This window comes from Theropithecus gelada, chromosome 1 (assembly GCF_003255815.1).
Source record: "Theropithecus gelada isolate Dixy chromosome 1, Tgel_1.0, whole genome shotgun sequence".
NCBI lineage: Eukaryota > Metazoa > Chordata > Mammalia > Primates > Cercopithecidae > Theropithecus > Theropithecus gelada.
Window position 1 is genome coordinate 54,335,911 of NC_037668.1, and position 13,370 is coordinate 54,349,280.

General features: G+C 49.1%; 1 protein-coding gene across 2 annotated transcripts; it reads right to left on the bottom strand.

Annotated features, from left to right (window-relative positions):
• Positions 1-4,448: 4,448 nt before the first annotated feature.
• On the bottom strand, positions 4,449-13,135 carry NR0B2 (nuclear receptor subfamily 0 group B member 2). 2 transcript variants are annotated; one of them, XM_025405560.1, is made up of 3 exons: positions 12,469-13,129; positions 10,862-11,146; positions 4,449-4,459 (listed from the first exon to the last, which is right to left on the bottom strand). In XM_025405560.1, exons 1-2 carry the CDS (start codon positions 12,998-13,000, stop codon positions 10,905-10,907), a joined length of 774 nt encoding a protein of 257 aa, XP_025261345.1. In that variant the 5' UTR covers positions 13,001-13,129; the 3' UTR covers positions 4,449-4,459; positions 10,862-10,904. The 2 variants fall into 2 exon arrangements, with proteins under 2 accessions (XP_025261345.1, XP_025261335.1); XM_025405550.1 differs by lacking the exon at positions 4,449-4,459 and having other exon boundaries at positions 10,549-11,146; positions 12,469-13,135.
• Between the last annotated feature and the right edge of the window lie 235 nt (positions 13,136-13,370).

Below are 13,370 nucleotides of genomic sequence, written 5' to 3' on the forward strand. Positions count from 1 at the left end.
AAGTCTCGCGAAAACACCGCGAGCAACGCTCCAGCGTCTGCGTTGCGAGATTGTGAAAATTCTAACTAGTCCGTTGGTGTTGGGGTTGTGGAATCTGGAGCCGGAAGATCCGAAGTCTTCTGTGTTGCTTTCCCACAGAGGGAAGCTGGCGATGATGGAAAAACTGACCTGGAAAATGGGGTCATAGAGTTCTTTCATAAAGCTCTAATGAGTACCAAATAAGAAGCCTGCGGGAGGGGTCATTTTTGAGGTATTTAGTTGTGAATCTTGCACACCTAATCTCAACCTTCCTCAGTTCTGAACCTTTAGTCGTTCTTCCATTTATTTTTCCAAAATGTGTTGATGAGCTCCCACAAATCGGTAAGAAAAAGATAACCCAGTAGAAAAATGTGCCACAGATATTTCACAAAAGAGGAAACACGCAGGTCCAATTTACAATGAAAGTGCTATGAGTTGCTAGAGGCTTACGTTAAAGAAAAGATGCACAACTCAGTAATAAAGCAAATGCAGCGAGACTCACTTTGCATCCACCACTTTGGCAAACTTTAAAACCTTCGAATCGATGGCAACATGGTGGAACTGAAGCTCTCATACACTGTTGTTGGAAATGTAAGTTGATACAACCACTTTGGAAAACAGTTGACTTTATCTAGTAAAAGCGAAGTTGCTACACAGCATTTGACTCAACACTTGTAGGTAATATTTTATTTATTTTTGAGTTGGGGTCTCTGTCGCCCAGGCTGGGACGACAGATGTGCTGGGACCACAGATGCACCCCACTATGCCTGGCTTTTTTTTTTTTTTCTGAGATGGAGTCTCGCTCTGTCACCCAGGCTGGAGTGCAGTGGTGCGATCTCAGCTCACTGCAAGCTCCGCCTCCCGGGTTCATGCCATTCTCCCGCTGCAGCTTCCCGGGTGGCTGGGACTATAGGTGCCCGCCACCACGACCGGCTAATTTTTTGTATTTTTAGTAGAGACGGGGTTTCACCGTGTTAGCCAGGATGGTCTCGATCTCCTGACCTCGTGATCCGCCTGCCTTGGCCTCCCAAAGTGCTGGAATTACAGGCGTGAGCCACCGCGCCCGGCCGAATTTTTAAAACTATTTGTAGAGACGGGGTCTCACTACCTTGCCCAGGCTGGTATTGAACTCCAGTGCTCAAGCAATCCACTGGCCTCAGCTTTCCAAAGTGTTAGGATTACAAGGGTGAGCCACGGTGCCCCGCTTTTTTGTTTGTTTGTTTTGTTTTGTTTTGTTTTGTTTTGTTTTGTTTGAGATGGAGTCTCACTCTGTCATCCAGGCTGGAGTGCAATGGTGCGATCACGGCTTACTGCAACCTCCGCCTCCTGGGTTCAAGCAATTCTCCTGTCTCAGCCTCCCAAGTAGCTGGGACTACAGGTGCGTGCATCACCACGCCTGGCTAATTTTTGTATTTTTAGTAGAGATGGGGTTTCACCATATTGGTCAGGCTGGTCTCAAACCCCTGACCTAAGATGATCCACCCGCCTTGGCCTCCCAAAGTACTGGGGTTACAGATGTGAGCCACCGCACCCGACCCTCTTTGTCCGTTTTTTTAATTGGGTTATTCGATTACTATTGATTCATTGATTCATAATTCAGACAAAGTCTAACATTATACTGGGTGATAGGAGGAATCTATACACTGAGAGACCTCAAACAAAAACAAAAAATAAAGGGCTGAGCGCGGGGGCTTACGCCTATAATCCCAGCACTTTGACAAACCGGCGTAGGAGGATACCTTGAGCCTAGGAGTTTGAGACCAGCCTGGCCAAGTTGGCAAGACCCTTGTCTAAACAGAAAAGAAATTACTGCACATGTTTATCGGAAGACTTATTGATAATGTTGACTTTTACCCAAGCCCTGTGATCCTGGAACACTAAAGCTTAAGAAATGCCTCCCCACTGTTTTGTGTTCTGGAACACAGCATACTGCAAAAAAACATCCTTCCTCAAGTGAGTTAGATAAGACCAGTGTATGCCCCTCTGGTTCACCAATGACAAAGCCAGACACAGACTCCAAATTCCAAATCTCCTCGTGAAAGCTTTGAGGAACTTCTTCTCCCCACTGATCAGTTGGAACAAACTTTGGTTAAAATTTCTCTCCTTCCCCCGGGTTCCTGAACTTTGGCTTACCCTCAGCTTGAGCCAGCACACATCTCCTCCTTAACAGCCCCTCTTGAGAATAGGCTGGCTTCAGGGTAAAGCATCACCTGATCTCCTGTCCCATCTTGCCACTCCTGATCATCCCACTTCCTCCCTGTTTACTGCCCTGTTTACTCCTCCCTATGAGAGAAGAACCGTTTTTGCCTAACCCTTGAGTCACTTGCAGATATTATGGTCAGAGGGTCCTCCCTGCTGCAATATTCTTCCTCCCCCTATTGCAGTAGTTCCTTTCTTCCCTTGCAATAATCCTTTCTTTTTTTTTTCTTTTCTTTTTTTTTTTTTTTTTGAGACGGAGTCTCGCTCTGTCGCCCAGGCTGGAGTGCAGTGGCCAGATCTCAGCTCACTGCAAGCTCCGCCTCCCGGGTTCACGCCATTCTCCTGCCTCAGCCTCCCGAGTAGCTGGGACTACAGACGCCCGCCACCTCGCTCGGCTAGTTTTTTGTATTTTTTAGTAGAGACGGGGTTTCACCGTGTTAGCCAGGATGGTCTCGATCTCCTGACCTCGTGATCTGCCTGTCTCGGCCTCCCAAAGTGCTGGGATTACAGGCTTGAGCCACCGCGCCCGGCCCTGCAATAATCCTTTCAAATAAAATCTCTCCTGGCGGGGTGTGGTAACTCACACTTGTAATTTTAGCACATCGGGAGATTGAGGTGAGAGGATCACTTGAGCCCAAGAGAGCAAGGCTACAGTGAGCCATGATTGTACCATGCACTCCCACCTGGGCAGCAGAATGATAATCTGTCTCAAAAAAAAAAAAAAAATTATAATGACTGGGCGCAGTGGCTAATGCCTGTAATCCCAGCACTTTGGGAGGCCAAGGCGGGTGGGATTACATACAGGCATGTAATCCCAAGTGATCTGCTGGGGCGGGCAGATCACTTGAGGTCCGGAGTTTGAGGCCAGCCTGGCCAACATGGTGAAATCCCCGTCTCTACTAAAAATACAAAAATTAGCCAGGCATGCTGGCATGAGCCTGTAATCCCAGCTCCTCAGGGAAGCTGAGGCACGAGAATCGCTTGAACCCAGGAGGCGGAGGTTGCAGACGGCCGAGATCACACCACTACACACTCCATCCTGGGCAACAGAGCGAGACTCTGTCTCAAAAAAAAAAAATTATTATAATAAAATCTCTCCTTACCAAGTCTGGATTTGTTTTTATTTCACAGTATATATAAATATTCATAGCTACAGTCCTTATAAATGCAAAAATCTGGCTTTTTGTGCTAATAACTTCAGGCAAAGCCAGTTAGAAAACACAGAATTGTTTTATTTATGCAAAGTTCCAAAAATGCAAACTAAAAACTATTCTTAGGGCTACATAAATGAATATACTTTAAAACCAGAAAGAGCCGGGCGCGGTGGCTCACGCCTGTAATCCCAGCACTTTGGGAGGCCGAGGTGGGCGGATCACAAGGTCAGGAGATCGAGACCACAGTGAAACCCCGTCTCTACTAAAAATACAAAAAATTAGCCGGGCGCGGTTGTGGGCGCCTGTAGTCCCAGCTACTCGGGAGGCTGAGGCAGGAGAATGGCGTGAACCCGGGAGGCGGAGCTTGCAGTGAGCCGAGATCGCGCCACTGCACTCCAGCCTGGGGGACAGAGCGAGACTCCGTCTCAAAAAAAAAATAAAAAATAAAAATAAAATCAGAAAGAAAAGCAAATAAATTATTAACATAAAATTCAAGGTAGTTGTTACCTTTGGAGGGAAATGATAGATTTAGAAAGGGACTTCAAAGTTAATGGTAATAATGACCTATGAAACAATAATAGAGTTCATTCTACTGTTATTCTTTATACTTTACACATATTTATGAACATTGTTTTACTCAATATTTAAAATGTAAAAATATTAAAAGTGAAAATAACTCATTTCAGAAAGCAATAGTTACCTTGTGATAGCAAATATACAACTATATGATGAATTTTAAAAATTGAAAAACATGGCTAGGCATAGTGGCTCACACTTATAATCCCATCACTCTGAGAGGCCGAAGCAGAAGGATCGCTTGAGGCCAGGAGTTGGAGACCAGCCTGGGCAACATAGTAAGACCCTGTCTCTACAAAAACTAATAAAAATAAAAAATTTAAAAAGTCTTCTAATGAGTGGGAAATTGTAGCTAGGACAATTATATCTAGGTTTAAACCCACATCATATCTGGATTTTATTTATTTTTTATTTTATTACATACTTTTTTTTTTTTTGGTCACCCAGGCTGGAGTGCATGCAGTGATGCAATCTGGCTTACTGCAATCTCCATCTGCCAGGTTCAAGCCATTCTCTTGCCTCTGCTTCCTAAGTAGCTGGGACTACAGGCCAGCACCACACCCAGCTAATTTTTGTATTTTTACTAAAGACGGGGTTTCACCATGTTGGCCAGGCTGGTCTCGAACTCCTGACCTCAGGTGATCCGTCCACCTCGGCCTCCCAAAGCGCTGGGATTACAGGTGCAAGCGACTGAGCCTGGCCTATTATTGTATGATATTTTAACATTATATAATATTTTATTAGTTTTACGTGTATGTGGGGATCTTCACAAGAGAGTGAAGTCTGAAGAACTGGTCAAAACAAGATGTTGCCCAGGCTGGAGTGCAATGGCGCAATCTCAGCTCACTGCAACCTCTGCCTCCTGGGTTCAAGCGATTCTCCTGCCTCAGCTTCCCGAGTAGCTGGGATTACAAGAGCCTGCCAACATGCCCGGCTAATTTTTGTATTTTTAGTAGAGACAGGGTTTCACCATGCTGGCCAGGCTGGTCTCGAACTCTGGACCTCAGGTGATCCTCCCGCCTCGGCCTCCCCAAGTCCTGGGATTACAGGCATGAGCCACAGTGCCCAACTACAACATGCTTTTATACTTTTTAGACAACAATAAATTTGAGAAGTCACAGGACAAGGGATATCTAGCTAGGGGCAGTAGATTTCTAGGTGAGTGATGAGGAGATATTTGAGGTGGAACCAGTGGAAGATAAGGGTTACCTTGGAAAGTATATTTATTCAGGTCCGTTGCAGCCCCGAGTTCCCAGTCTCTGGTAATCAGGGCTATTTTTTTGCCCTGGTATAGAGAGGGTATCCCTCACAGAGGAATCTTGATGGCTTGCTGCATGTGGGAAGAGGCAGGTCAGTTCGCCCTTTCTGAAACTACAATTTCTCCAAGGTTTCCAACTCAAAATGATCAAGATACCAATTTGGCACATTGGCATGTCCTTCACTCCTTGAGTTTCTTTGTCTATAAAATGGATGGAGGCCGGGTGTGGTGGCTTACGCCTGTAATCTCAGCACTTTGGGAGGCGGAGGTGGGCAGATCACCTGAGGTCGGGACTTTGAGACCAGCCTGGCCAACATGGTGAAACCCCTTCTCTACTAAAAAATACAAAAAAGGCTGGGCGTGGTAGCTCACGCCTACAATCCCAGCACTTTGGGAGGGCGAGGCGGGCGGTTCACCTGAGGTTGGAAGTTCAAGACCAGCCTGACCAAATGTAGAAACCCCGTCTCTACTAAAAATACACAATTAGCTGAGCGTGGTGGCGCACTCCTGTAATCCCAGCTACTTGGGAGGCTGAGGCACGAGAACTGCTTGAACCCAGGAGGTGGAGGTTGCAGTGAGCCGAGATCGCATCACTGAACTCTACCCTGGGCAACAGAGTGAGACTCTGTCTCAAAAAGAAAGATAAAGCGGATGGAGATAATGATAGTACTTCCAGCACAGAGTTGTGAGAATGAAATACCATAATCCAGGAAATGTGTTTAGAGCACAAATGTTATGTGGTTATAGTTTAGTAGCTACCCAGAGTAAGCAGCCATAGCCTGGGGTTTCTTCTGGTCATACCCTGCCAGGAAGAGGAGGTCTCCTTTGTTAACTCTGACTCCCCTGAGATCTTAGCATTGTCGCCTCCATCGGTTTCATTGATACTTCCTTTCTGTGCTGTCTTGTTCTGTGAGGTGGTCCCTGTCATCTCTCCAGGCCCATTTCCTGATACCCTGGGCCCCACACATCACTTGCAGTTAATTAAGCACCCCTTACTCTCTGACATCTCTGTGCCTTTGCATATATCTGTTTGGAATGTCCATCCCTTGGGTTGCCTAGCAAAACCCTATTTGTTCTCTTTAGCTCAAACCAGTCACCACTTGGGTGAAGCATTTTTCCCACCTTGAGGCAGATTTAATCTGTCCTGTTGCCTGTTGTCTGTACCCCTATCACAGCTCAGATCACTCTGCATTACAATTACTTATGTGTCTTCCTCTGCCACAGACAAGGTGTTTCATGAGAGTAAGAAATGTATCTTATTTATTCTGTGCCCCCTACCCCAGCATCTAGCACAGGGGTTGGTACAAGTGGAGGTTGAGAGATGTTGAGTGATAGAATGAATTAATGGATGGATAGTGGGTGTTGGCTTTTTGCCAGCATCACGGGTTCTAGGATATTTGAATGCCCCAAGGACAGGGTGGGGTTAATGCAGGGCACAGCATGCGTCAGCTGTCTTACTGCTTAATAGGCAGTCAACGATTTGGCTAATGAAGATAGAGATAATGATGGCAATAAAATGGTTCTCTAGGCTGACCCAGAGCCACAGCCACTCTCCTGCTTTCCAGTGAGTCATCCCTGGCTGGGCCTGAGGACAGGAATCATGGCTGAGAGGTAGATGGTCAGTCAACAGTGGCTGAACTGGCTCCAGACCGCCTGATCCTGGCCATGACTCACTCCAGCTTGTGCTGCTGACAAGAACCCTCCAGAATTACACAGGTTTGAGTACAAGTCTCAGCACAGGCCAGGTGCGGTGGCTCACGCCTGTAATCCCAGCACTTTGGGAGACTGAGGTGGGTGGATCACTGAGGTCAGGAGTTTGAGACCAGCCTAGCCAACATGATGAAACCCTGTCTCTGCTGAAAATACAAAAATTAGCCAGGCTTGGTGGTGGGCCCCTGTAATCCCAGCTACTCGGGAGGCTGAGGCAGGAGAACCGCTTGAACCCGGGAGGTGGAGGTTGCAGTGAGCGGAGATCGCACCACTGCACTCCAGCCTGGGCAACAAGAGCGAAACTCCGTCTGAAAAAAAAAGAGTCTCAGCACAGACAGTGATCAGCCCAGACCTTAAGTTACATACCCATCTGAGCCTGTTTCCTCCTCTTCCCTCATTAGCAATGAGATACAGATCCCAACCCAGGATGCTGATCATGGAGACATTCTTCCCCACTTTTGGAAAGCCTACAGTCTCATGGAGAAAGCACAATTCCCCTTACTACATTGTACCATAATTATCTCTTTAGTTTTGCCGTATTTGTCTTTATGTTCCTTGCACAAGGCAAAGAAGTAGGGCACGGGGAATGACTCAAGAAATGCAGACAAGAAACAGAAGTGTAGCTCCCAAACCATGTGGACTGGTAGGGAAGAAATTTGAAAAGGATCAAGGTAGAGATTTTTCTTGTTGTTTTTTTTATTTGTTTTGAGACAGGGTCTTGCTCTGTTGCCCAGGCTGCAGTGCAGTGATGCTACCATGCTCACTGCAGCCTTCAACTCCCAGCTCAAGTAATCCTCCCACTTCAGCCTCTCGAGTGGCCAGGACTACAGGCATGAGCCACCATACCTAGCTTATTTTATTTTATTTATATTTTTGAGACAGAGTCTTACTCTGTCACCCAGCCTGGAGTGCAGTGGTGCAATCTCGACTCACTGCAACCTCTGCTGCCCCAGTTCAAGCGGTTTCCCTGCCACAGCCTCTGGAGTAGCTGGGATTACAGACATCTGCCACCACACCTGGCTAATTTTTGTAGTTTTAGTAGAGACGGGGTTTCACCATCTTGGCCAGGCTGGTCTTGAACCCCTGACCTTGTGATCCCCCCGGCCTTATTTTTTAATTTTTTTGAGATAGAGTCTCACTCTGTCGCCCAGGCTGGAGTGCAGTGGTGCGATCTCGGCTCACTGCAACCTCTGCCTCCCAGGTTCAACTGATTCTCCTGTCTCAGCCTCCCAAGTAGCTGGAATTACAGGCGAGTGTTGCCATGCCTAGCTAATTTTTGTATTTTTAGTAGAGACAGGGTTTCACCATTGTTGGCCAGACTGGTCTTGAGCTCCCAACCTCAGGTGATCCGCTTGTCTTGGCCTCCAAAAGTGCTGGGATTATAGGTGTGAGCCACCGTGCCTGGCCCCTAGCTAATTTTATAATTTTTTGTAGAGACAGGAATCTCACTACATTGCCCAGGCTGATCTTGAACTCCTGGGCTCAAGCGATCCTATCACCTCAGCCTCCCAAAGTGCTGGGATTACAGGCATGAGCCACCAGTAGTGCCTGGCAAGGTAGACTTAATAAGGGAAGCTATTTGGATGACGGAAAAAATTAAATAAGTTGAGGAAAAAAGCCTAGGGTGGGCATGGCAGGGAATGCTTCCTAATGGTTGTTCAGGGCTAGAGAAGGGGAAGGGTAAGAGGTGGAAAGATCCAGCTTTTTTCAGAGGTGGGAGGATTCAGAGAGGTGTGGCAGTTAATTAATAGAGGCAGAAACTGGCAGGGCATAAAAGATGTAGAATGACCCTAAATCCCTGAATCTTCTGGATTTGGGTCCTATGTGGGAAACAGGGCTTCTGCTCTTGAAAGAGTGGTTTCATGCGTCTACAAGGTTACACAGGGTGATGTGTGCCAGAGGGATGGGGAGGGCAGGTAGAGAGAGGCCCGGGAGACTGAGGTCTGAGTTTGGGGCATCTGGTGGGAGGTGGGGGGATGCAGGACTTGTTCTGGGCCCTGAAGGATGCCTTTATTGGGGATTTGGTTTGGACCCAGCTGGGGACAGTTGTTGAGCTGAGAGGAGGATGGACATTGAAGTCACCACGGGGAAAGAGGATGAATGGTTAGTTGGGGTCCCAAATGCCAGGCAGAGCAGTTGGCCTGGGCTCACAGGCTCTGAGAGGACCCTGAAGATGTGCAGACACAGGTCTGCCTACTTAGGGGGTCACTTTTCCCTTTCCTGTGACACGGGGAAGATGAACACACTCTGGATGGGGGTGTCTCCACACTGTGTGCCCCACCCTCAGGTGCAAGGATGCGTACTTGTGCTGTGTGACTGTGTCAGGGTCTGCAGTACGTTGCTGAGTGACTGTATCTGGGCAGTGCTTTTCTGGGCTGTAAGTGGGTGGTTGGAGAGTCTGTTTTCTGGGTCCGTGTAGGCGTGCCTGAGTTGTACATCTTAGTGTGTGTGTGTGTTGGGGGGGGTCCAAGTTGTGTTGTTTGTATTTGTGTGAGATCTCAGCTGTGTTTTTGTCTCTATCTGGTGTCTGACTTGTGAGTGAGAGGCTGGGCAAGGGACAGGGTTCCCCTTGCTGCTGGCACTGGGTCACCATAATGGGTATGAGGCCAATCAGCTGTCGTCCTAACCTGGGGGGCTTAGAGAAAGGCCTGAATGATGACACCTAGACTCTTATCCCCAAGTGAATGGCCTCTTATTGAGCAATCATTAACTGGGCACCTGTGAGAAGAATCCAAACTGTTATGGTGAAGGGGGTGGGGACTGGTCAGGGCAGGACTTACCGCTGGCGAAAGGGGGAGGCCAGAAAATCCTATAGGCATGTGTGTTGTTATCACTCCTTCCTGCTCACCCTTCAGATCACTCACCCTTACCCATGGCGACTGGGTCAAAATATTTAACAAACAGTGAGGCACAGACATTGACCAATCAGAATAGACACAAGTCATATTCTGAATGGAGCAGTCAGGGAGGTAATGGCTATGCCAAGAGTTGCCTTTTTAGTTGTTAGACAGTGGGAATGTCTGGGAGGAGAATCCCAGGAGAGGGGCTGGGGCAGAGGGGCAGGGAGGGAAAGTTGGGAGGCCTCAGGGTGGTGGCTATGATCCAAGTGTCATGGAAGGGTTTCAGACTTAAACAACTGATGTAGTCAAATCCTGGTGGTCCAGCTAAACCTTGCTCTGCCTTGGTGTTCAAGTAGTTGCCAGGCCAGCCCTGGGTGCCCTTGTCCCTTCCCTTTGGGAAAATAATGGACCACCGTCTTTTGTCATCTGCAGGAATGGGGGAAGTGAATGATCTTAAACTGCAGAAATGGCAGTGACTTTGTCTGTTTCAATTCGGGAATGGACTGCTTCCTGATTGGCTGTGATTGGGCTTTAACTGTGGTGAGAGGGCGCATGAAGTGGGTAGGAGCCAGGAGAGTGGTTAGTGAAGGGTTTGGGAACAGGAGAGCAACCTCCTTCCCCTGAGGATAAAGGCAATGAGGTGATGGGATTGTGAACTGATACTGTTCCCTGGAAAATTAGTTCCAGCAACCCTGTGGATTTTTTCCCTTGGGCTACCTCTGATAGGAGCAGGGTGGGCCCTGGAGGTGAGACAGTCCCTTCTATATGCACAAACGACAGTATCAGGCTCCAAGTGTTTCATACCTTTTATTACAAAAATCAATAACTTAATTCAGTTCTGTATAAAGTCAGTAGGACTTCTGGTCCAATGAGCAGCCTAAGCTTTCATTCCCATCCCAACAAGGGACAGGAGTCTTGGCCCAGAGGCTGTGGGGACCACCAAGAGCCTTCCAGGCAGCTGGAGCACTGTGTCCAAACCAAGGAAGTCCAATGTGGGGTGTGGCTGAGTGAAGGGCTGTTCCTAAGGAGCCAAGTGCTGTCTATACAGCCTTGCCCCCTCCGGGAGCATTGGGTCACCTCTGGGGATGGCCAGGCTGAATCAGCACTGCCAGCCTCTGCCCACCTGATCTCTGCCTGGGCTGCAGCTGGTCACCTCAGCAAGAGCATGTCCCCAAGAAGGCCAGCGATGTCAACATCTCCAATGATAGGGCGAAAAAAGAGGTCCCCAAGCAGGCTGGTCGGAATGGACTTGAGGGTGGAGGCTGTGAGGAGGACACGGGCCAGGCGGCCTTGGGCTGCTGGGCACCAGGGCTCCAGGACTTCACACAGCGCCCAGTGAGCCTCCTGCTGCAGGTGCCCAATGTGGGAGGCGGCTTGGAGGCCTGGCACATCTGTGGGCAGAGAGGGAGAAGAGGGTTGGTGAGCATCCTACTCCCAGCCACCAAAGGAAGAGACTGGCCCAAGATCTGGGCCATCAGAGACACCCCTCTGCCTCCTTTGCTCGGCCTTTGAGGTCCCACTACTACCTCCTCCTTTGGAGGAGGTAATTTATTTATCAGTTTCCATTGTATTCATCCATCCATTTATGAAGAGGCAGTATGGAGTAATGGTTAAGAATCAGGTTTCCTGAGTATGAATCCCAGTACTGTCACTTAGCTGGGTGACCTTGGGCAAGTAACTTAATCTCTGGGCTTCAGTTTCTTTATTTGTAAAACGAGGATAATAATATTAATAGGACCTGTCTCCTAGGTTTTTATGAGATTTAAATGAACTAGTATATGTAAAACCCTTAGAATAGGGCCTAACATATGGTAAGTGTGATATGAGTATTTGCTACTATTATTGCAATTAACTACTACAATTTATGCGTGCCACAGGGACTCCTGGGGAACGCTCATCTCAGATGCTCTCCAGATTACAAAGAGCACTGTCTCATCTGCCGCTCTCCTGGCCGAATTCCACAAAGACTCCTTTCCTGTCCTCCCTACACCCCTTTCAGTTCTCTCTTCTAAGTGATCTTTCTGAACCCACAGAGGAGTTTCAGCTCTAGAGCTTCACCATGCAACCTTCCTTTGAAGATGTGACTGAGACACAGCTGTGTCTGCCCACCCCACCTCCCCCCAAGCCTTCTCTAAAGGTCAGAGCAAATTTCTTAGGCAGAGTGGCAAGGGCCAGTCTCTGGAGTGAATAGACCCGAGTTGCCATCCTGGTCTGTCCCTACCTGGTTGTGTTACCTTTAGCTCATCACTTAGCTTCTCTGTACCTCTTCTGTGAGATGGCTATTTGATGAAAATGAGGAACCGGCCAAGCACAGTGGCTCACGCCTGCAATCTAGCACTTTGGGAGGCCAAGGTGGGTGGATCACCAGAGGGATCAGGAGTTCAAGACCAGCTTGACCAACATGGCGAAACCGTGTCTCTACTAAAAAATACAAAAATTAGCCGGGAGTGGTGGCGGGCACCTGTAATCCCAGCTACTTGGGAGGCTGAGGCAGGGAAAATTGCTTGAACCCAGGAGGCAGAGGTTGCAGTGAGCCAAGATCGCGCCACTGCGCTCCAGACTAGGTGACAGAGTGAGACTCTGTCTCAGAAAAAAAAAAAAAAAGAAAATGTGGACCCCATGAGATAACAGATATCAAACCCTCAGAAGTTACCTTCCCTGGCTGGCTCCTGCTTCAGCCTTGCCCCCTACCCAGGAGTGTCTGGGAGCTCACCAGGGTTGAAGAGGATGGTCCCTTTCAGGCAGGCATATTCCTTGGGGCTCAGCTCCAAGCCCCAGAAGGACTCCAGACAGCACTGAAGCCACTGCACTGCAGCCAGGGAGGGCTGGGGTCTGTCTGGCGGCTGGCCACTGCCTCCACTGCTGCTGGGCTCCTCCAGTAGAATCTTCTTGAGTATGCTGGGCACCGGGGCCTCAGCCACTTCAAAGGTCACAGCATCTTGGGCCAACCCAAGCAGGAAGAGGGGGCCCCAGCAACCCTGCAGCAGCCGCCGCTGGTCCTGGGGAGGCAGCTGCCAGAAGGATGGCAGGTTCCTGAGGAAGGCCACTGTCTTGGCCAGAACATCCAAGGCCTCCCGGCAGGTGCGATGAGGTGCACATAGCTGGACGGGCCGGTGCTGCCTACATAGGCAGCGGCTACGGGGTCGGGGGACAGCCCTGAGGCTGGAGCTCAGAAGTGCGTAGAGAATGGCTGGGCGGCTTGCAGCTCCCTGGCATGGGCAGGCCCCTGGTTGGCTGGTGCTCATGGTTGGGATCTGCCCTTACTTCCAGCTCTCTGGCCCTCTGTTCTGCGCCGTGGGTGCTATTTATATTCCCAGTGAGTGGAAGGGGGGGAATGGCCCGACAACCTTGACTCCAGAAGTCATGTTCATTGAAAAAAACACACAGACACTGCCCCTGGCAGGAATGGTGGGGAAGTGGTGGGGGAGGGGGCATTGGGAACCCCACGTGGCACTGATATCACTTCAGTCAATGAAGTGGCCGGTGCAGGGCACAGGGCCACCTGCCGCTCACTCAGCTGACCCTTATCGGATGACTCAAGTGGATAAACAAGGTCATTAACCCAGGCTGTACCAGGGCACCAAGGCCCCAGGTGCACAATCAGCAGGTGTCCCC